The 25,136-nt window shown below is 39.6% G+C and overlaps 1 protein-coding gene across 1 annotated transcript in view; it reads right to left on the bottom strand.

The window, feature by feature from the left end:
• Positions 1-283: 283 nt before the first annotated feature.
• Positions 284-25,136, bottom strand: part of LOC140453232 (polycystin-1-like protein 2) — a 113,280-nt gene continuing 88,427 nt past the window's right edge. The window contains exons 27-31 of the mRNA XM_072547807.1: positions 15,040-15,200; positions 13,478-13,688; positions 9,021-9,122; positions 2,176-2,307; positions 284-439 (exon numbers count right to left, since the gene is read on the bottom strand). Coding sequence (XP_072403908.1) covers positions 311-439; positions 2,176-2,307; positions 9,021-9,122; positions 13,478-13,688; positions 15,040-15,200 — 735 coding nt within the window. The 3' untranslated portion in view covers positions 284-310. The remainder of the gene's footprint in view (positions 440-2,175; positions 2,308-9,020; positions 9,123-13,477; positions 13,689-15,039; positions 15,201-25,136) is intronic.

Genomic DNA, 25,136 nt, shown 5'->3' with positions numbered 1-25,136 from the left:
TGTAATAGCACATCAGAACACATTCAGAGAGACAAATAGTCTTGTTTCTTCATTCCTAAATGTCAAAAGAATAATTTCAAAGCAACATATGACCTTAAAATAAATTCTTCATGATTATCTGATTAATTACAAAACTTTTGAAACACAAAAGTGACTAAAATTAACCTAAAACATTCAATCTATTATGGTTACGGTATAATATTCTGCATTTTTAAAAAACTTTCTGATTTGATTGCATGTTCTTCTTTCAGAATGTCACAATAATCACCAAGTTCTCCAATTTCTCTCTTCCTGATTTTGCAGATGACGACTATTTTTCCTGGACAAATGCCATTTCTTCAGCGTTTGATGGTGGTTCTTCCTTCCCTTTTCTTTGAATTCCAATGATGTTGCACAGTTTCACCAGCAACAAGTCAATTATTTCTTCATCTTCCGAAGGCTGAAAAATAAAAAAAATGAATTAAGCAGAAAATTGAGTCATTCAATAATTCAATTGTAACTACTAGTCTATCTCAGCTATGTTCATGAAACTAATGAATATGATTACACTTTCCAATTTTTACCAACGTAATGCAAATGACCTTAACCCTTTACCTGTGCCATTTTTTATTCTCCTTTCATGGAATGTGGGGTCAAAAATAACACAAATCAACAAAAGTTAATTTTGGGACTAAAATAGTGAAAATTGACACCAACTGTTGTAAATATTAGAAGTTTGAACAATAACTTTACAATCCTATGGGTTGATCTATTGAAACAGCCTGATATAAAACGTTAACTTGTGTATTCATTTTACGTGAGCACACTTAGCACTAAAGTTAGAAGCCTCTGCAAAAAACAATGTGAAGTGTAACAAGAGGTTAATACATATCATTTTCCTGGCTATAAAGTGGCCTTTTTTTGGTTCTTTACTGACTGGTCAAGGAAAATGCTAGATTATGAACTGTCTCAAACAATTGCTACCTCAGTGACTTAACAGAAGTGGATAAAATAAATCTCTGCTAATCTCAAATGTGTATTTTTGTCTGCACTTGTTGATTTTTCATTATTTTTATTTTAATCATATTTTATTCTTTTTTCAATTTTGCTTTTGGAGCTGTGGACTGAGAATGATGTGTTGAATATGACCTTTAGACTGTGGGCAGCAGCTTGTGATTCAAAAGAAAGGAAGAGAAAAGAAAGAACTGTTGTTAGCTTGTGAGGCCAGGCCTAGAAGTTAATTGCAGGTTAGTTCTTGACCAAAGTTTCTGCAGACTTTTTGACACTGGGGCAGATCAATATGCTTAAACAGATAACAGGTGTTTGGTCACTGAAGAGTCAACACTTCAGAATTAGTTCCAACAATTGGTCTGGAAAAGACCGCGTGCACAAGCAGGTAGCAGATGTTGAATGGTAGCTGAGAGCTCAGTCAGTCAGTCTGACAGGGAGGGGCCAGAGTTTTGAACTTTGGAATGCATTTTCTGGGAGAAGGTTTTTGACTGTTGATGCTACAGCATGAAGATTTGAAATTTCCCTGTCTAACCTTGTATTATCAGCTATTGCAAGTTCAGAGAATCAAAACTAAGTTAGAAGTATTACTGACTTCATCAGAGTGAACTGGAAAAGTTGTCTCTCTGATCAACATCGTTAGAAAATCAACCAAAAAATCCTTCATCTATGGATCAACACATCATGAAAACTCCTTAAGAATCTGGCCAGTTTTGTTATTTTGTTGTATTTTGTCACTAACTGTGTTTGTTTGACTGCCTTTTGTATAAATGGGGCTGGAAACAAAGGTTATTGGGTTTAAATCACAGGCATCAACTAAATTACTTTGTTGTTTAATTTTGCTCTGCTAAAGTTACCGCATTGCTAATAAATTGCTAAGTTTTTCTTTAAGCTACAGACCCAGTGTTGAGAATTGATCATTCACACAATCTTGGATTGATTACCCAAACGTCTGGTTACAAATCAATGAGATCAATTTTGAAGGTCTAAGAAGGTTTTAATTTAACTGGTGTTGTGAATACAGAGTTACAAAGGCTGATTTAATTCAACTGCTGTCTCCATGTTGTAATGGTACACAAGCATTTATAGGTGTCCGTGTTTGTTAGTATTTGATCCTTTCTAATTGTGAATCTACAATATCTGTCAGCAAAAACAAAATAAAGATTCCAAAATCTTTTTAATACAAACCATTGGGTGATGTCGTTCCTCACTGAAGGACATGAGTAAGGCAGAAATAAAAATGTTTATGAGAATGAATGTCATGATGATTACACAGGTACTGATGATGATTGCACCCAAGAAAGGGTAAGTCTGCAATACCTGAACAAGAGAAGGAGAAACATAATTGATGTAAATAAATAAATATCTACTTTGGCATTAAGTTTTCAATAATTAAACTCTTAAACCCAATTAGTTTTTTTACAATATTTATTGGCAAAGGCCTCTACAAAGTGGCATTACTGTTGGATAAGGCTGAAGTTAACAGGAACTGATAAGAGACTTTATAATGGGCTGTTACATGAGTGGAATTACACTCGGTTATTCAGGTCTGCTAAGAGCGAAGATTGCAGGAAATCAGTTACTGCCGTCTCTAACAAATAATGACAAAACATTCAGGATTGGTCACATGTTCGGATAATTACAAATAAGACATAACTTGACTCAGAGACCTGTGTATAAGTCCTTGATTTTCAGCAAGACTTTGAAGGATAACTCTGCAGGAGTACCCTACATCAGGAGGTGTGGTGAAGTCATATATAAAAAAAAAGAGTTCCAACCTGGCTAGCTGCCAACTCTCCCGGTTAATAACGTTTGGGGTTAGTTACAGACTCCAGGGGAGTGAAAGACAATGATTGCGATATCTCTTGTTGCTAAAAGCATGTTTTATTCATTTAGGAACTTAATAAATTAATTGAGTTTTATGGAGCCCTAAATGCTTCTGCTGTATCTTCGTCTACGTGTATACTGTTGCCTCTCAGATACGGGCAACATTACCACAATCATTCTTATAGAGATAATATAAAATCTGTTGCTTTTTCACTCCTTGGGGCTGAAATTCCTGAAGGATTTTCTTGATCTGTTACTAACTTTGGCAAAGTCTTGGTGGAAACCAGGCAATGATGCTCTTGCACCAGATGGGAGGAAAAATCCTGAAGTACGTCCCAGAGATGATGTTTACATCAAACTATAAAACCAGCAAGGTAAAAGCAATTATTGCAGATGTTGGAAACCAGATTCTGGACTGGTGGTGCTGGAAAAGCACAGCAGTTCAGGCAGCATCCGAGGAGCAGTAAAATCGACGTTTTGGGCAAAAGGCCTTCATCAGGAATACAGGCAGGGAGCCTGAAGGGTGGAGAGATAAGTGAGAGGAGGGTGGGGGTGGGGGAGAAAGTAGCATAGAGTACAATAGGTGAGTGGGGGAGGGGATGAAGGTGATAGGTCAGAGAGGAGGGTGTAGAGGACCGCATCGGGGTCTCCTCTACATTGGGGAGACTGGATGCCTCCTAGCAGAGCACTTTAGGGAACATCTCTGGGACACCCGCACCAATCAACCACACCGCCCTGTGGCCCAACATTTCAACCCTCCCTCCCACTCTGCCGAGGACGTGGAGGTCCTGGGCCTCCTTCATCGCTGCTCCCTCACAACCCGACGTCTGGAGGAAGAACACCTCATCTTCCGCCTCGGAACACTTCAACCCCAGGGCATCAATGTGAACTTCAACAGTTTCCTCATTTCCCCTTACTCCACCTCACCCCAGTTCCAAACTTCCAGCTCAGCACTGTCCCCATGATTTGTCGTACCTGCCTATCTTCTTTTCCACCTATCCACTCCACCGTCCTCTCTGACCTATCACCTTCATCCCCTCCCCCACTCACCTATTGTACTCTATGCTACTTTCTCCCCACCCCCACCCTCCTCTCACTTATCTCTCCACCCTTCAGGCACTGTACCTGTATTCCTGATGAAGGGCTTTTGCCCGAAACGTCGATTTTACTGCTCCTCGGATGCTGCCTGAACTGCTGCGTTTTTCCAGCATCACTAATCCAGAATATAAAACCAGCAATACATGTAAATTACAGATTTAATTGTTGCATGAAATAGTGACCTTTCCATTGGATACCATACTGACTTTAACAGAAAAGAGATTCCATTTGTGATGTTTTAAGATGCTTGTTGCACTTCCTGTCTTCCCCTCTAACTGTTAACGTCTAGTTGCGGCACAAATTATTCCTGGTAGTTCTAGGTACAAAATCAATTTGTACCTCTGCAAATTAGCGAGAAAGTGTATCTCAATACTGAACTCTCAGTGGTCCAGTTGGTTGAATCTTTTCAGGAGAATGTACAAGATTGTTTAAATTCATTTAATGGGAGAATAGATAAACATGTTGGAGATAAGAACAAAATGGGAAGTGACTCAAATAGAAGCATGATCACAGGCATGAAAAATGTGTTGCTGGAAAAGTGCAGCAGGTCAGGCAGCATCCAAGGAGCAGGAGAATCGATGTTTCGGGCATAAGCCCTTCTTCTTCCTGAAACCCTTCTTCTTATGCCCGAAACGTTGATTCGCCTGCTCCTTGGATGCTGCCTGACCTGCTGTGCTTTTCCAGCAACACATTTTTCAGCTCTGATCTCCAGCATCTGCAGTCCTTACTTTCTCCTTGTCACTGGCATGGCCTGGCTGATTCGTCCCAGTTCTAAATGGCTGACCTCTTATCCTGAAAGAACAGTATGGAATCTCCAGTCAGGGTAAACAGCTTCTCAGCAGCCACATTGTTAAGCCTTTGGAGAACTTCAAATGTTCCAATGGGATACATCTTCATAGTTCAGAACATCAGACATGATAAGCCCTTTCTATCTGAACATTAATTCATGGGTCAGCTTCTTATCTCAGAAATAAACTGTGCACTCCCACTAAAACAAGTATATTTTCCTTTAGGTGCAAGATAACCAAAACTGTCACAGTACTTTAAGTTGAGGTCCAAGCTCTCATCCTTGTGATAATTAACTGGTTATACGATGCCAGCACTAAAATGACTCACATATCCCTATTCTCCGTTTTCTATCTGTTGACCAATATTCAATCCACAGTAATACATCATCCCAATGCCATGAACTCTGGTCAAGAGAAATAGCCTATTATCGGGCACTTTATTAATCATCTCCCGAAAATCCAAAAATGTTAGTCATTTCTCCTATCTACCCTACACCAGTTATGCACCGAAAAAACCTCATTTAGATTTGTCAAAAATTAATTCTCTCTTATGAACCAATTTTGATTCTGCCTTGTTTTAGTGGTTTACCAAGTGCCTTGGTATCACAGCCCTTATAGATTATAGTATTTGCCACAGTATTAAAGTCAGACATTTTCCCAGGTCTCTCTCTCCATCTTTTTCTGACAGCAAAGTTACGTTTGCTGCCTTCCAATCCATGGGGACCATTCTAGTGCTCAATTAACAATCAGAGAAATTAGTATGTGTTGCACAAGTTCTCTGCTTTAAAGGCAGCAGTAAAAATCTGCAAATTTACAGAGTTCAGCTTTTTCTGTCTGCAGTATCAAAATATAGCTGAGCTTGGATAATTGTCTGTGAATCGTTAAGGGTTTAGCAGGGTTTGTTTCTTTTTTTTCTACATGCAAAATTTAAGATAGCCTGATTGAAATGAGAGCAAAAGGTTAATACTAATAGGGTTAAAATTAAAATGCATATAAGTCTTGAAACAAGAGCTATAGATATGCTTGATTTTTTCCATGAGTAACAATAAAAGCTTGTCATAGGCACATTATTCTTTGTTAAACAGAGCAAGGAGATCAAGGAAACTGAGAATTCAGGGAGTCACGTGGTTAGAACATGCAGTTGCATGTATAAGGAAGTGTTAGCCATGCTGCCTCTGTACTGTGAGAAGTGTTGGTTTGCTGTGCCATCGCACTGACAGTGAAGGGCACATCCAGACTGTCAGTGCTTGACCAGGGTACAACCAGAATTCAAAAGGGTGTAAGCCATGATCATCTATTCCAGGATTTCCTGGCAGCAGCATATTTTCTTGGCTGCGGCAAGTGCTAAAGTCAGACGAGCATTGGAGAAAAGGGATGTAGTATGGAGTATATGAGGCAAGTATGGGATAACAGGTGAAAACTCAACAGACTTCATGGCAAGAAACTGTTCATGAAGTCGGACAGAGTGGAGACTTTAGGGAGGATGAGCAAACTGACCATAGTGCAGTGATAGACTGCCATTGAAGAGAGGGAGGCAAGAGGAATCTAGTTGTCATCAAGGATAGTATAGTCAGGAGAATAAACTGTTCTCTGTGGCCAAGATCAAGAGTCCCTAAGGCTGTGTTGGCAGTCTGGTGTATGAGTTCAGGGTATCTCATCTGGGCTGCAGAGGAACCTGGAGTGGGAGGGGAAAGACCTTGATGTCATGATCCACGTAGCTACCAGCAATATGAGTAGAATGAGAAAAGAGGTTCTGGTGAGGGAATGTAAACAGCTAGAGGCTAAATAGAAAGCAGAACTAGAAAGGTAATTATATCTGGATAACTACCTGAGCCATGAGCAAATTGGCACAGAGTCAACAAGATTAAAGAGGTAAACACGTGTGGTGTGGGAGAAGCAGGTTTGAATTCATGGGACATTGGAACCAGTCCTAGGGAAGGAGGGAGCTGTTCCGATTGGGTGGGCTCCATCTGAATCATGCTGGGACCAGAGTCCTGGCAAGTTGTATAACTAGGACTTGGGGTGTAGGACTTTAAAATAAATTGGAGAAAATGTTAAAGACAGAGAGGCGTCAGCAGAGATTATTAAAGTTTCCAGAACAAGTAAAACGACAAAGACTTTGGAAAGGATCAGAAATCTAACTTCAGGTACAGCAGATAAGGGGACAACAATGAGAAGGGTGCAGTCATTGCAAGATGGAAGCTGTTCTACTTAAATGCACACACTATACAAAACAATGTTGATTGGAAGGGAAGACAGTGGAGCAGCAATGGCAGGAGTTTCTGGAGGTAATTCAGGAGACACAGCAGAATTTCGTCCCAATGCAGAAAAAAACATATGAAGGTTGAATGAGGCAACTATGACTGACAAGGGACACTGGGGACAGCATAAAGGCAAAAGAGAAAAACATACAATACCAGAAAGATAAGTGGGAAGCTTTTAAAAAAAACAGTCGAGGACAACTAGAAAAGAATAAGGGAAGAAGATAAAATATGAAGGTAAGCTAGCTAGTAATATAAAAGAAGATTCCAAGAGATTTTTAGATATATAAAAGGTAACAGAGAGGCAAGAGTGGATCTCGGATGACTGGAAAATGAGGCTGGAGAAGTTGTTCTGGAGAACAAAGAAATGGCAGAGGAAGACATCAGTACCAGACCATAATTTCAGTGAGAGTCGGTGTCAGAGATCAGTGTCGCGGCCAACACTAAAGAGAAGGTGCTGGGAAAGCTGAAAGGTCCAAAGGTGGATAAATCAGCCAGACTAGATGGAGTACACTCCAGAGTTCTGAAGGAGATATGTGAGGGGATTATGGAGACATTGGTGATCTTTCAGGAATCACTGGAGTCAGGGAGGGAGAGAGGCTGCCAGAAGACTGGAAAATGGCTAAGGTAATAGCTCTGTTTAAGAAGGGAGGGAAACAGAAGAAAGGAAATTATAGGCTGGTAAGTCTGACCTCATTTGTTGGTAAGGTTTTAGAGTCCATCATTAAGAATGAGGTTGTAGGTCACTTGGAAGTGCAATGTAGAAAAAGGCAAAGTCAGCACAACTTCATCAAGGGGAGGTCATGCCTGACAAACCTATTAGAATTCTTTGAATAAGTAATGAGTAAGTTAGACAAAGGAGAGTCAGTGGACAGAATCTATTTGGATTTCCAGAGGGCCTTTGACAACCTGCCGCATGGGAGGTTACTAAATAAGAGCCCATGGAATTAGGGGCAAGGTTCTGGCATGGATAGAGGATTGGCTGACTGTCAGTAGACAGCGAGTAGGTATAAAGGGGTCTTTTTCAGGAGGGCAGCCAGTGACTAGCGGAGTTCCACAGAGGTCCATGTTGTTATCACAACTATTTGTAAGACACGTTAACGATCTGGACGAAGGAAGGAGGACATTGTTGCTAAGTTTGAAGATGACATAAAGTGGACAGTTAGGGTTGATAAAGTGGAGAGGCTGCAGAAAGACTTGGATATGTTAAGAGAGTGGGCAAAGAAGTGGCAGAGAAAATACAATGTGGAAAAGTGTGAGGTTATGCACCTTGGTAGGAAGATTACAGGCATAGACTATTTTCTAAATGGAGAAAGGCCTTGCAAATCTGAAGCACAAAGGGACTAGAGAGACCTCGTTCAGGATTCTCTTAACATTAATATGCAGGTTCATTTGGCAGTTAGGAAGGTAAATGTGATATTAGCATCCATTTCAAGAGAGCCAGAGTACAAGAGCATATATGAAGTACTGAGGCAGTATAAGGCCCTGGTCAGACCACATTTGAACTAGTGTGAGCAGGTTTGGGACATGTATCTAAAGAAGGATGTGCTGGCATTAGACAGCATCCAGAGGAGCTTTACAAAAATGACCTGAGGGATTATGGGCTTGTCATATGAGGATGGTTAAGAACTCTGGGTCTGTACTTTATGGAGTTTCAAAGGATGAAGAGGATCTCATTAAATTTACAGGATACTGAGAGGCCTGGATGGAGTGGATGTGAGAAGGTGTTTCTACTAATAGGAAAGAGTAGGATCTGAGGGCACAGCCTCAGTGAAGGGACGGCCTTTAGAACTAAGATGAGGAGGAATTTCTTCAGCCAGAGGATGGTTAATCTATGGAACTCATCAATACTGAGAGCTGTGGAGGCAAGGTCATTGAGTGTTTTTAAGACAGAGATAGATAGTTCTTGACTAGTAAAGGGATCAAGGATTATGGGGAGAAGGCAGGAGAATGGGTTTGGGAAACAAGATCGAATAACGGAGCATACCCGATGGGCCAAATGGCCTAATTTTGCTCCTTTATCATATGGTCTTATACTGTACAGTTAGTGAAATCCCACCTCATTATAGTTGAAGGCTCCAAGCAGCAGATGGATAATTGTTATAACTGCAGTGCTGAAAGTCCTGTAGGAGGATAAGTATAAACCAAGCACCAGGTAACACTGTGGGAGAGAGAGTCAACCATTAATTTTACATCATGTAGATTTTATTTAGTAGTACTGAATTTGAGTATTGCTGAAGAAAGACAGGACAATTTGCAAGAATAATATTTCAAAGAGGAAATTCTACCCCAGTGAGAGGAAAGTTCTGATTGGTTGGTAAATGAACTGAAATTGCCTTCGGCATTACCATGGAGAATGCACCAAATGATGAATGACAGCTAACATCTGGGTTTTGCTTAAATTTTGGACTGGTCCAATTTAACACTGATTGGTTAGGGCATTACCCTGAGAAAGTAACCAGCAAATCATTGTCATCCTATTTTGTTGAATTGACAGGCACAGTGCAATGCATGTTCTTTCTATCTACAAAGAACAGTGTCTTGTGTATTAGTATGATTAGCTTACATTACATGTCAATGTGCCACACTGCTAACTTAGCTGACAATCCTAGATTGGTTGTTAGTATGATTCTTTGCTTACTCAGGATTATCCAGCAAAAGATGTCCAATTGCAGAATTACATCTAATGTTAGATATTGTGAGTTTTGGAAGCATGGACTGATTGGGTATGGTCAGTACTTTGCTTGTTCTGAACAGATTCTGAACATGCATGGACATGTTTCTGAAATGATCCACCAACCTTCGGAAGGTGTGTTCCCCATAGCCGGCATCACGCCAGCACTGACAATCATATATCACAACACTAATTAGTATGATTGGCAGAATATGTTTTGGCCTGATGGCATCATCCTGTTCTTGGTGAACACCATTTGCATTGCTACTGCATAGCAGCAGCAGGAAACAGTTAGCTTCACCTATTGCTCAAACTTTTCAAATACGTAAGCTCTAATCTGAGGTAGACTGAGCAGACTGCCTGAGTTACTGCAACATAAGATGATAATTGATCTTATTAGTGTAACCAATATCCTGCAGAATAGCTTTAATGCATTCTATTTTAGTCTCAGGTTTGCAAGATAAACAAATGGCTTATTTATGAGGATGCCAATATGTCCAATATTATAGCACGTGGAACTATAGGAATCCCAACACATACTGAGCAATAAAGATAAATTTGCAGCCTAGAAATAGATCTTGCAGTTGCACAATTGAACTCATAATGGCACAGTGACACTGTTGCAATGTGAAATAATTCTCTGCTACTAAAAGTGAAGATGCCGGTGTTGGACTGGGGTGTACAAAGTTAAAAATCATACAACACCAGGTTATAGTCCAACAGATTTAATTGGAAGCACTAGCTTTCAGTGCGCTGCTCCTTCAAAAGTGAAGAAACATTTCATATATCCTCCAAAGCAAATCTACTCACCAGATTTAACAGCCCTACTCAGTTCGGTTTATATATAATTCCAGTCCCAAACTATATAACAGGCTGATAAAATCCTTTGAAGGAATTTACAAGGCATTTAATGGCAAAAACAATCTTACTACTATAATAGGAGCACCAATGTCACAATGACTGCAGTGATTCAATAAGGTTTCAGAGCGCTGCTCCTTCATCAGGAAACTGTGGAGCAGGATCATGATCCTGTTCCAAAGCTACCTGAAGGAGCAGTGCTCCAAAAGCTAGTGCTTCCAAATAAACCTGTTGAACTATAATCTGGTGTTGTGAAATTTTTAACTTTTCCATCCCAGTTCAACAGCAGCACCTCCACATCGTGATTCAATAAGGAACACCAGCCCCTTCCAGCATAACTACTAGTGGGCAATAAACTAATCTTTGGCATTTTCAAAAAATGACGTTTAAAATGCCCTTGATTTAATCTTGCAAATTGTCCTAATGAGTTTGAATCAAAAACCTCCAACAAAATGGTCCTTTATTTGCAATACTCAAAATATAAATCACAGTACAAATAAGCTATTTGCTAATGTAGGTACAGCAATTACATGTGAACTCAGCTGTATATTTATGAGACTTCCTTAATTTGTATCATGATGATAAAACTTTCTACGGTAACATGTTGCATTTTAATAACACCATTAATATATTAAAAAGTCTCAAGGGGCTCAGGGTGAAGCCTGAATAAAATCCAGCATTGAGCATATAAGAGAAAATTAAGAAAGGTGACTAAAAGTTTGATAAAAGAAGTAAATGTTAAAGAGCACATAACAAGTTAGAGAGGCAGAGAGAGTTATGAGGTGAATATTGAGGTGTTGCTTCACTAATGATATACATCAACAGGCACAAGGTGATGGCCGAATGAGAATTGTCATGTGCAAAGACCAAGGCAGAATTTTGGATGAGCTTAAGACCATGAAGTGTGGACACGGGGTGTTAGTCAGGATTGTGTTCAAACAGCTCCAGAAAACCATGGCATAGAAGAGGGTTTCAGCAGATAAGCTGATATGGAGGCAAATTAATGTGATATGATGGAGGTGGAATGGAGCCAATATGTAGCTGGAATTTCACCTCAGGATCACCCATAATACTAAGACTGTCAGTGGCCTGGTTCACTCCTATTCTGCACCAGGGAGGGAGTTGATAGCTTATATCGGAGAGAAAATGGTCTTTCCAATATTAAGTTGGAGGAAATATCTGCTCATCAATACTTTATGGCATACAAGCATAATGACAAATTCATGATAATGGATGGGTTGAGTGAGGTGATAGTGATCTGGAGGTAGGTGTTGTTAGCATACATATAAACATGGTAAAAACAAGGACTGCAGATGCTGGAAACCAAAGTCTAGATTAGAGTGGCGCTGGAAAAGCACAGCAGGTCAGGCATCATTCGAGGAGCAGGATACATATAAACATGACTTTCTTTTGGACTGTGTCACCAAGGGAATTGCATACTGGTGAGAAATTAGAGGAGACCAAGTATAGATCCTAGAATGACTTGAGCTCCCTGAATATCTATCTTTAGAATTAATGTTGTTTTTAAAGACCTACTAACAACAGGAAAGTTTTAATTCATAGATCTCTAATCTGTCCTCCACGTTCTGTAATAAGGCCAGTTCTAAATCAAGACTTATTCCTGAGGTTATTAAGCCATAGCTTAAGGAATGGTGGCTGAAGTTTCCAAAGCCTTCCTTATGTTTTTAGTTTAGAGTGGTGTTGACCAAGGCTCAAGAAACCCAAGTTCCTTTTATGATCGATAGGTGACATCATAACTCTGGCTAAAGAAAATCTTGAATTTACCTGCAAGTGTCACATCATTTAACCTGCTATGTTGGCTAATTTCTGAACATGTGCTATCTGAACTTCCAGCCCCTCCAGGCGAAGTGTGTGTGTGTGTGTGTGTGTGTGTGTGTGTGTGTATAAGACCATAAGACCATAAGACATAGGAGTGGAAGTAAGGCCATTCGGCCCATCGAGTCCACTCCGCCATTCAATCATGGCTGATGCGCATTTCAGCTCCACTTGCCAGCGTTCTCCCCGTAGCCCTTAATTCCTCTAGACAACAAGAACCTATGTATTTGAGGTTGTAGATACTGCACAGCCTCGAATACCAGACTATAAGGTACAGTTTGTAGTGAGTAGTTCTACAAAGGGCAATCAAATGATGCATGTATCTATAGTTCCCAAGTTTAATCAAACCAATAAAATGTTCCTTGCATTTTGATCCAATTATCCTTCCCCCGTAAATGGCTCAAGAATGTCAGAAATAAGACTTGACTGAGGAAATGGACTAAGGCAGATCACAATAGATCGATTAAAGAGACACTTTTAATAGATTAAAATAAATAACTCATATTCATTGTCTTGGCATTAGTAGATTCATAAATATTAAAATGTTTATTCAGTTTTTTCCCAAATTTGGGAAATGCCTGTTTATTGTACAAATACCTGGCTAGTAGCTTCCTTTCAGGGCTCTGCAATGACTTAATCCATCTCTCTGCCTACCTCTCAACAGTGAAGTGCCTCCTATTCACTTAATTTAAAAAAAATTACATACAGCTTGGCTGTGATTGCACAGAGAATTATGTGTGCAATCTTAATCCAATCAAAAGCATGACATGAATTTGTTTAATCACAGGGTCAAGCCATCAGATTATCCTACACCAGAAACAATGCAAGTTTTCAAATTCAATTCTTTTACAGAATTCTCAACCAGATTGCATCATCTGGAAAGACCACCATAAAAATGCCCAAGGGTTATTGTTAGTAAATTGACACAGTACATGAGGAACAAATGCCATGATTACTTCCTACTTCATCTGAACTGTTCGTACTTTGGAAAAAGATTAAGTTAAATTCCATTAGTGGCAGCATAAGCATAATACTTGCTGACATATGTCCCTGCAAGATAAATGCTTTGTACTATTTGGAAGTCTGAATCTAGACAATGTTATAGAAATTGAAAACCTCTTAGTTTTAAGAAGAAAAGGATTTCTTACTACAGAGGAATAGGCAATAAGTAACACCATCAAGATGACCAGAAGTCCCAAGAGATTACTCCAGGCTCTCTGTAGTGAAGAAGTAATCAAGTGCATCTTGGGATTCAAACGCAGCAGATTCCACAGTTTAACAGTTGCCAGTGACACCAAAAAAGCGATCACATAACCCAGACTCGAGTCTGTAATTGCAGTTCCGTAGAAATTTACAAACCTGGAAGTAACCACCAACATAATTTAGATTTTAAATGGTTTTGAAAAATAATGTTTATCTAATCAATTTAATATCAGCTATATTGAAATATTGTCTTGTGTTTAAAACTGCAATTTGATATAGTTATTGTAGCTGTAGGCTCGGAATTATCACTATGTCTCACCAACTCAGAATGCTCTGGGAGAAATGTGGGAGCGGCAATGCTGAATGTAAAAGATTCTGACACACTTCAATTAAAAGCAGAACATTCTTGTAAAATCCTGACCCAAAAAGAACCTTCACCAGATTCTCACTTGCAAAATGTTTTGCGTTGGATAAATTAACAGTGAATAGAATATGTACAGTAGAGAATTATGTAGTAGAGGAATAATTTCACATCATTATGCGGACAAATTTTAAAAAAATATTCAAATTCAGTGGCTTGCAAATCAATAACCTTATCTTTAAAGCAAGTTATACACTTGGAGTTTATAACTGATTCATCTTACTAAATTGCTATCATAGTTCTTGAAATCAATCATAACAAAATTGCAATGTGCAGGTCATTGACTAAAAATGAAAACAAATCAATAATTTAGATAATTCGTTGGGAAAATATGAGGCATGTGAATAAGGGATTTTTGCTGCTTAACAGTAGCTACAGGAAAAATAAGGGTCAAAAGGTAAATTACTCACATAAACCAGAGTTTGAAGCAAGGAATGAAAAACAAAGGTTGTAATATAAAGTTGTGGATGTTAACCATAATGGCTAGGCCCAATCAGAAGTGTAGTCATATTTATCTTAACAAGGTAGCCTGATTGTTTAAGAAAGAAATGGTTTTGTAACACAATTAAAAAGAAAAGATTTAAAACCTGACCATTTTGGAGCCAAATTCTAAGTTGAATTGTGAACTTACTGTGCAATAAGCGCCAGTGTTTATCAATAACCCAGAGATGCAGTTCAAAGAACATTTCTTTACTCAGGATGGGTCAATAGTAATTACTTGCTATCCCATACACATTAAATCCTCAAGAATGTTAAACCAGTTCTTTTGGCAAATTTTAGAACAAACACTGCGCTGGTCCCCAAAGCACAAAAGCAGCTGCTACTTTCTTCTTCAATTAGAAATGAAATTTGTCTTTTGAAAATAAATCAATTGAAATATTTTGCTCTAGACCAGGAGTCTGTGCTCACCCCTATTTAGAGTTGAGGTGTAAACTACTTCATCTCTGTCAGCAGTAAATTTAAATTCTTAAAGCAATGGGTCATATCATCCTGCAAGCATTATGTCTGAAAACAGACCCTGCCTTATCTCCATTGATTTGAATACATCTTCAACAATTTGCACAGCATAAGAATTTGTCTACTTACCTGTCCTGATTTTTCAAGTAGTCATTCATAACTCGAGTTCCAAGGACAGCCCGTTTTATATACAGTCCAAGTGCACTGCAGCTGCACAAGATAATGGCTAAATTAATCAAGTTCCATTTGTCACAGAAATATTTCATTCTTTTTTGCTTTAGGAGTTTTCCCTGAAAGAGGACCGAACACATACAGTTTGAATAAATCTGGATAAATTGAAGATCTTTCTTCACAATCACAGTATTGGATTAAATTGCACTTCTGACCCTTTTTGTTCAGGTCTGTTTTTTAACATGCCATTTTCTTAAATGTTCTAAATTCAATTATTTCTGCACCTATGATTCATTTCTGTTTTCAGGATTAATATCATTATACACTCTTTACTCAAAAAGGCGGCAAACCATCTGGTGGTACAGCTGAGTAATGAAGCATTTAGTTTAATCAAAGGCAATGTGACTTGTTGCTGAAATAGCTGATGCATGGAGGGGCTCGAAATAGGATTGTTACAAATTAGCTTCATCCCTTGTGTCAGGAAAGGAATTTGGTCCCATAGAAGGATTATTTATCTTTCGGAAAAATTGTGCCCTATAAATATAGTATTTTATGTTGTGGAGTGAAAACATCTTGTGATCATAAAAGAGTGATAGCCCAACCCAAAAGAAAATCCTAAATCATGACTGTCGATGATTAGCACTGTGAATCAAGTCTCTGGATAGTAGCATATCAATGTTTAATATGCTGACCTATATGGTATTCATGATTTGAAGGTGCTGGTATTGGACTGGGGTGTACAAAGTTAAAAATCACACAACCCCAGGTTATAGTCCAACACATTTAATTGGAAGCACTAGCTTTCAGAGCGCTGCTTCTTCATCAGGTGGCTGTGGAGTATAAGATGATAGGACACAGAATTTATAGCAAAAGTTTACAATATGATGTAACTGGAATTATACATTGAAAAAGACCTGGATTGTTTGTTAAGTGTCTCATCTTTTAGAATGTTAAAAATCATACAACACCAGGTTATAGTCCAACAGGTTTATTTGGAAGCACTAGCTTTTGGAGCACTGCTCCTTCATCAGGTGGTCAATAAACCTGTTGGACAATAACCTGGTGTTGTGTGATTTTTAACTTTGTACACCCCAGTCCAACACCGGCATCTTTAAATCTTTTTAGAATGGGCATGTTGATTTCAGTTCTTTCATATGTAAATCCCAATACTTCCTTAAAGTTACATACTCAAATGAACTTTAAAAATAGGTGCCATTTTAGCCCAGATAATGTACTAAAGGTGTGTGGTAACCTGTGTGAGGTTATCTGTGTCCCAATGTTCAGACGGATTATAATCTAAAAAAGGAATTTACAGAAGCTTACATAGATTCATGCAGTTTTTGAGCAAATAAAATGTAATTCTGCAAGTACAAATTCACCCCACAAACATGTGTGTGTGTGTGTGTGTGTGTGTGTGTGTGTGTGTGTGTGTGTGCGTGCGTATGTAGTGCGCACAGTGTGACATGAACCCAAGGTCCCCATGGAGGCCATCCCCTTGGGCACTGAACTTGGCTATCAGGCTCTGCTCGGCCACTTTGTGTTGTTGCCTCTCCTGAAGTCAGCATTAGAGGATGGTCACCCGAAGGTCCGAGGTCGAATGTCCTAGACCGCTGATGTGTTCTCCGACTTGGAGGGAACACTCCTGTCTGTTGATTATTATTCATCCGTTGCTGTAGCCTCTGCTCGGTCTCACCAATGTATCATACCTCAGGGCATCCTTGCTTGCAGCGTGTGAGATAGACAATGTTGGCTGAATCACATAAGTACCTGCCCCATAAGTGGTGGGAGGTGTCCCCACGTGTAATGGTGGTATCCATGTTGACACTGACACGACTTGAAGCGTCTACCGTGACAGGATTGTATGGTGTTGTCCTGAAGGCCGGGCAGTTTGCTGCAAACAATGATCTGTTTGAGGTTTGGTGGTTGTTTAAAGGCAAGAACTGCAGGTTTTCGGAAGGTCTTGTCAAGGTTCTCATTCTCATTGATAACGTGTTGCAGGCTACAAGGAGGATGGTGTAGTTTTTCAGCTCCTGGGAAGTACTGGACAACGAGGGGTACCCTGTCAGTTGCAGCTCGTGTCTGTCTCCTGAGGAGGTCATTACGGTTTCTTGCTGTGGCATGTCGGAACTGGCGGTCGATGAGCAAGAAAAGCACAGACAGCCTCACACAGGGAACCTCACACCTTCAATGCATTATCTGAGCCAACTTGGCACCTATTTTTAAAGTTCACTTGAGGATGTAACTTTAAGAAAATACTGGGATTTATATATGAAAGAACTGAAACCAATATGCCCATTCTAAAAGATGAGACTTAACAAACAATCAGGTCTTTTTCAATATATAATTTCAGTTACATGACACCATAAATGTTTGCTATAAATTCTGTGTCCTATGATTTTATACTCCACAACCATCTGATGAAGGAGCAACACTCTGAAAGCTAGTGCTTCCAAATAAACCTGTTGGACTATAACCTTGGAGATGTTTAACTAAATAGTATTTGTGTGTCCTTTTTTAAACTAAGTGAGTTCACGCCTCCAGTAAAGTAGCAGATGAACAAATTTGAGACAACCAGAATGTTTGTACAGTAGATTACCATCACCACCACCTCCATGTCCAGAACATAATTCTAATATTACTTGTAACATGCTATGTTCTGTACCACATGACTGTTTAAAATTAAACATTAAAGCAGCAAGATATAGCTCACCAATACAAATAAATATGTAAATAAAATGTAGTTATTTTTAAAAAATGGGTCCTTATCATATTGTCAAACATATACATTATGGTCCAACGCTTAACCTTCATTCTTGATGTGAAGTCATTCAAATCATAACAAACAACCATTGGACATTATTTTATTTCATTGCCATTAGTCCTCTACATATTGGGCTGTGTATGGTCTGTAAAACCCCATTTACCATTTTAGAAAAGAAAAGCTGGCCCAGACATGACACCCACATTTTATGGGGTAGAATAAAAAAAAGCTGCAGTTTACATTTGTTCCTTTGTTGCACATTTCTTCTGTCATTAATTGGTGATGAATTTAACTGTAATAGTTTAATATCTCTATGAAATATTAATACATGTTCTAGAGTTACAAATATGACTGTCATTGAATCATCCATACAAGTCTCCATTGTAAGTAGTTAGTTGTCATGTAAATGTGACTTTATTGGTTGTACACAACCTTTCTCTTTATAGACGACTGGTCTCTACACGCGAGCAATGACACAAACTTCTTTCTGGCCTCAATGATTGGACTGAGAATTCAATCTGTCTGTAGCTGAATCAAAAACAGCAGCCTCAACTTTGTTTTCTGGTGTTATTGCTACTTGGTCTTCACATGTGACCAGAGGCTTTGGATAAAACTCCTTTCCTGGTTCTGAAAAGTTGTTTCTCTTTCCTCAGCTGATGCCTGCCTTGCTGAGTATTTGCAGCACTTCCAGTTTTTGTTTCAAGGTCAGAAGTCACACAACCCTAGGTTATACTCCAACAGATTAATTTGAAATCACAAGCTTTCAGAGCGCTGCCCCTTTGTCATGTGAAGTTTTTGTTTCAGTACATTTGCTGAACATTAGCATCACCTCAGCTCCTTTAAGTACTACCAAAGTTAGCTTTGCGAAATAATAACACAACATCTCCACAACCAGTTGATTAACATTTTTCCCTTACACTTGTATTTGTAACTCAGATGGAGAAAGAGATTTGTTTTAATTATCAAGTGATTAATGAGCAAAATACATTGGCTGGCTGCCCCATTGCATTGTGCTAGAGAAGGCCCGGCCCATTTTAATAGTGGGACTTTGTTGAAGTGTTTAGCTCACTGGTAAACAGGTAGCTGCAGCATAGGTTCAGAATGAGAGAATTGGACAGTACAGTTCTCTTTGTACTTCAGGGTGATGCGGGGTGGTATTGTGTATGATGCATGTTCCACCACTTGTCACCAAATTACAATCAGGATTCCTCATACACAGCAGAAACATGATTTGCATTTTCACATGGACAATTCCTTCAAAAGGATAGGCCTTCCAGTTGTCCTTCATTTGACATCTTTCAGGCTGGTATTGATGGAATCTCAGATGGAAATGACTAGTCCATTTTTTCAGGTAATTTTGATGGGAGAGGCCACTATGTTGTGGAGCAACCGGACATCCCTCCCAGAGCATTCACAGTCTCCCTTTCTTCTTATAAAGTCCTGTCTGTCGCTAGTCTCGGTTTTTCGGGTGCTTTGGACGGAATACAGTCAGGTTGAAAGAAATGCTCTGTGACTAAATAAAGAATCACAGTTTATCAAACCTCTCCCTTTTTATTCCATTTGTTTGTTAGGTTTGATCCAAGAGTAGGACTTAATATAGATACCCTGATTCAAGTCCTAAAGATTTACCAATTACCTCGGCACAATAAATCAAGGTTCTCCACCACCAAATGATACATCATATTGCAAGGCATTTTCCTGTATAATTACCTCTGTATAAGACATGTGCCCAAGGCATTGAATTAAATGAATGATTAAATTATTGCTGACTGATTAATTTTAATGGTTGTTTATAGAAATCACAGTGCAATTGTAATATTAATTTAATCAGCTGTAGTTATGAAAAAAGCTTGACTTATTTCATTGACATCCAACTTCATCTTAAAGAAGATTTCTCTTCCACTATAACTACCATTTAGTGATTTAGTTATTCATACTTGTTGTATATTTCCAATCGGGGAGCATGATTCCATCCAAAATGTTATTGCCACTGAAGCTAGCTGGTCATAGTTGACATAAGTTTCCTAAATGCCAGAAAGAGCAATTCAAAGAATACTTTTCTCCATTGGTTTTGGCAGGTGATTAGTATTGAAGTACATTGCATACATAAACACAACTTGCACAAATTCAGAAACCCAAACAATGCTAAATTATTTGCTGAAGCAATGCCCAAAGGTGGGATGCTTCCATTCTGCCAGCCATGTGCAGAATGGTTTTCCCTCGTTGTCAATATCAATGGCAGGTAAAAGATATTACAGGGGAATCTAAGATGGCGGTGATCTGAGAAGATCACACTGCAGAGCTTCACATCGCAGCAGGAGCAGGACGGTCCTTTAACCCACCCAACCCAGGTCATCTTGGGGCGTTGGAAAGATTGTGGAGCCCCAAGAAACATTTAAAAATTGACTTACCTGTATGTTCAGCTGTCCAGAAATGCCGAAAAAGGGAGGAGGAGCATCTGAGGCTGGGCCTGCAGCTCAGCCTCCAGCAGCCTCGAAGCCGATTACTCTCCAGGACCTGGTGAACCAGCTCTTGAAATCTCACAAGATGTTGGGGAAACAGATTGAAGAGAAACTAGCTCCAGTCTCTCTCATGCTGCAGAAGGATGAGCAGCAGCTGGGAGACCTGGAGAAGAGGACGGATGAGGTGGAGCACAGGGTCACAGTGGTGAAAGCTGATGCCAGTTCATTCAAGGAACAGATCCAAGCCCTGAAGACGCAGGTTCGTAATTTGTGTGACCAAGTGGATGATCTTGAAAACAGGGGCAGGAGAAAAAACATTCGGATCATCGGTCTGCCTGAGGGTTGGAAGGTGAGCGGCCTGCAGAATTTGTTGAAGATTGGCTTCCGAAATTCCTTGACTTGGAGACTGGCATGAGAGGACTGAAGATAGAGAGGGCTCACTGGGTCGCAGCGTGGAGGTCGGGTCTGGGTCAACGCCCTCGTCCTTTCCTGGTGCGGTTCTATCATTACCCTCATATAAGGAGTCATGGCTCCTTATATAAGGAGTCATGGCTCCTTATATAAGGAGTCATGGAGGCTTCCAGACTCCAGGGCAAGGATCCAAAGGCCCTATTTTATGAGGAGTCTAAGATCATGTTTTTTCAGGACTTTTCAGTGGCAGTGATCCAGAAACGAAAATCATATGATGGTGTTAAGTGAAGACTGATGGAGCTTGGGATTCAGTACTCCCTGAGATATTCGGCAGTGCTTCGGATCACCTTAGATGGATCCATGCATCTCTTTGACACATCGGAGAAGGCAAGAGACTTTGAGGACAAACTAACCTAAGTTAAACAATTGTAGTATGTATAAATATTGTTGCTTGGGTATGTGTTTACCATTCTGGAAAAGAAATGGAGGAAATCCAGTTGGAGCTTTGTTTTTCCCCTTTTTCTTTCCTCTACTGATAATAATTTGGTTCAAACTATGTCTGGCGGTGGTTAAGATGTACATTTTAAATTTCTAAGTTAGGAGATACCAAAGGATGGGTGGGGTATTCATTCCCCCTTTTTTTTTAAATAAAAGAATTTTTTTTATTCATATTGATATTCTGTGAGGTGTTTATTCTTTTTAGTTTGTGCTTGCAATGTGGCTCTAGCTGGGAGAAGTGAAGGTGGTTGAGATGGTTAGTTCGGGACGGGTAGTTGCTCCCTCCGGGCAAGGGGTGAGTTCCCCTACTCAGATCTATTGGCGCTTTATATGTTGGTTTGTTTTCTGGTTTTCCTTGTTTTTTATTTTTAATAATTTTGTATGTTTGCTAAATGTAGTGGTTTTAGTTTATGTAGTTTTTATATTTGGTGAACCATACGACACTAAGGGAAGGATCCGGAAGACTGTGCTTCATACAGGCCCATCTCGCTCTTAAACGTGGACTTTAAGATCCTTTCTAAGGCTCTCGCGTTAAGGCTGGAGACTGTGTTACCCTCTATTATTAAAGAGGATCAGACAGGCTTCATAAAGGGTCGCAGATCCTCCAATAATGTTAGGAGGCTGCTTAATGTAATTCAAGCATGCCAACAGCAGTCAATACAGGGATTGGTGATTTCTTTAGAGGCATTTGACCGAGTTGAGTTGCCGTACCTTTTCTATTCTTGAGACCGGTTTGGTCTGGGCGAAGTTTTCATAAGATGGGGTAAAGGTTCTCTACAGTGTACCTCTCGCGATGGTCATTACCAACGGGGTACAATCAAGCAATGTTAATATTTCTAGGGGCAGCCGGCAGGACTGTCCCCTTTCACCATTACTTTTTATGTTGGTGATTAAACCGTTGGCAGAGGCCATTCGTGGGGATCTCAATATATCAGCTCCAGAAGTGGGGTCAAAATTACATAAGATCTCGCTGTATGCAGACGATGTTCTAATTTTCTTGACAAATCCAGCAGTTTCAGTGCCTTGCCTGATACAATACATTCACGCATTTGGCGCTTTTTCAGGGTATAAGATTAATTTTGCTAAATCAGAGGCTATGCCTATGGGTGGTCTTATAAAAGAGTTGGCTCTTGAGAGTGACTGTAGATTCCCATTTAAGTGGTCACAGGGGGGTTTTGTGTATTTGGGCATATTCATTACTCCAGTTCTGGATTGGCTGTTCAAAGCCAATTTTACTCAATTATTAGAAAAAATTAAACAAGGTCTCCAAAGATGGGAGGGACTTCCAATCTCATGGTTGAGTCGGATAGTGCTTATTAAGATGAATATTCTCCCTCGTTTGCTATACCCTATACAGATGCTCCCCCTGATTTTCAATAAACAAACACTCAGGAGACTGAACGGTTGGTTCAGCTCCTTTATCTGGCACCGTAAACGGCCCCTCATTAAGTTAACCAAATTGCAGTTGCCTCACACATTGGGGGGAGTAGACCTTCCAGACATTAAAAATTACCAATTAAGCTCACTTTTGACCTACGTAAGTGATTGGGTTTGTGGGGGACCTTCTTTCAATATGGCTAGATATCGAAGCCTCCCAGGCAAGGTGCCCCCTTACCAGTTTGATGTTTTTGGACAAGGTGAGGACAGTTAGGGAATATTGCCATAACCCAATAATCATCAATACTGTTAAAGCATGGAGGGCAATTCGGCAGAGGGAAGGTAATATTGGCAAATCATCTTTGTTTACCCCTTTAGTGGGTATGCCAAGTTTTCAACCAGGTATGATAGATTCAGGATTTAAATGTTGGGCAGCTAGGGGTATATCTTGCATGGGTGATTTATTTGAGGGAGATGTAATGATGTCCTTTGATCAGTTAGTACGGAAGTACGAGTTACCTAATAGAGACCTCTTTCGTTTTTTTCAAGTTAGGGATTTTATTCAAAAAAAACCCCACACTTTTGACTGATCCCTGCAAATTTGACATAGAGAGGTGGGGGGGGGGGGGGGGGGGGGTACTAAGGGCTAAGAGTACATTCTCTGTCAGTACTCTATATCACCAATTGGGGGGTGCCACCTCAGAGGAGTCTGATCGACTCTGCAAGATGTGGGAAAGAGAGCTGGGTGTTGAAGTTTCTTCAGTGGCATGGGAGGATATTTGGGAGAATGCAAGGAAGATATCAATTTGCAATAGGACCCATGCTTTACAGTTGAAGATTCTCCACAGGGTCCACTTGGCTCCCGACCGTTTGTCAAAATTTAACCCAGGGGTATCTTCAGCATGTCCCAAGTGCAAGGTCTGTACGGGCACTCTTACCCATTGTCTTTGGTCTTGTGACAGTTTTCAAACATATTGGAGCGCTGTGGTGGGTGCAATGGAGAGGACTTTAGGTGTAGGGGTGGAGAAGGACCCTATTTCGCTCCTTTTGGGCCTACCCATTGTATTTCCTGCAGACTCGCATAAGGAAAAACTTTTCAATATTCTTACATTCTGTGGAAGGAAGAATATCTTGCTAGGTTGGATATCCGAAAACCCCCCAGGCCTGTGGAAGATTGTTATGGAGTATATTCCCCTGGATTTTCTCACAAGTATGGTACACCACAAAACTGAGAATTTTTACAAGACAATGCAACCCTTTTTGAAATACCTGGACACAGATTTATCTGCCACACTAACAAGGGCTTTTATATAGCCGTAATGATTGTGGTTCACGAGTCCAATAACCAGGGAGGAGGAACTGTGAATGTATGAGTGTTTTGTTTGGCTGGGCTGAGTTATTACTATTTATTTGTTTGTTGTTAGGTATTTATTTAGTTAGTTAAATAGCTAGTTTAGGGTTTTTAAAAAATTTTATACTTCTCTATATATGTTTATACATTCGTATAGGAGGGTGGGTTGGGGAATTTTTTTTATTATTTGGGTTTAGTTTTGTACTGTTTTGAATTGCATTGTTTTGTATTTGTTGTAATATTGAAAAATGTTTGTCTTAATAAAAATATATTATTAAAAAAATTACAAATCATTTACAGGTACTGGTGAAATACAAAGATGGGACACTGACAGCTGGAAGTTACACAACATGATAGATTCTCTTGTTACTTCAATGAGTGTTCATCAAAGACGACAGCTATTTTTTTTAAATTTTGGTGCATCCCAAATGTGAAATTAAACTGAATCTTGACTTCGAAACCCAAGACATTACATATGAAGTCACTGCCAGAGCGGTGTGCAAAGGAATTGGCTTTGCAACATGTTCACTTGTCCTGCAGGGACCTCACACATTCTTCTCCAAATGTTGAGATCTTTTGATGACAGAACCTTTTACCTTTTACCTTCTGCATTTGGATCTGTCCAAGTTTGTTTTATTTTTTCTTCCCCATATAGTGGGAGCTACTTTGCAAACTCTGAGATTGGCTTTCAGAGTGGCTTTCTATCTGACTTCAGGATGCCTCATGGTGTGAGTTCCTGTGCTCAGCTGATGTGAAATATCACCTGTCGTTTCAGAAGTCCTCCATGCAAAACACATAGCTGACTGAGCAACGTTGACTTCTGATCAACATGTTCTTGAAACCAGGTATGAGGCATTTTGTAGGAACTATAGGTCTTTACGTCCAGACATCAGATATTGTTAATAGAGAAATATGCAAGGCGTCTGCTCGTTTAATGTGGCACTGGTAGGTTGTGCATGCCCTATAGCCACAGAGACATGATGTGAGAGCCACTGACTGCCTGGTCATAAATCAGCTTTTGAGACAAATTTCATGCTTTCTCCAAAGTCTGTGAATTTGCCAGTCCAATACTTACTTTTGCAAGGGAATAGACACTTTTAGCATTTTTCAGACAATGGGCAATTTTATTATGCAACATAGTGTTGTGGGAGATTAAATTCCCAAAATAACATTAAGAATCGAGTTGAGTGTTGCT

Source organism: Chiloscyllium punctatum, chromosome 26 (genome assembly GCF_047496795.1).
Source record: "Chiloscyllium punctatum isolate Juve2018m chromosome 26, sChiPun1.3, whole genome shotgun sequence".
Taxonomy (NCBI): Eukaryota; Metazoa; Chordata; class Chondrichthyes; order Orectolobiformes; family Hemiscylliidae; genus Chiloscyllium; species Chiloscyllium punctatum.
The sequence above is the reverse complement of the archived record's forward strand: the minus strand, read 5'-3'. Positions and strand labels throughout refer to the sequence as shown.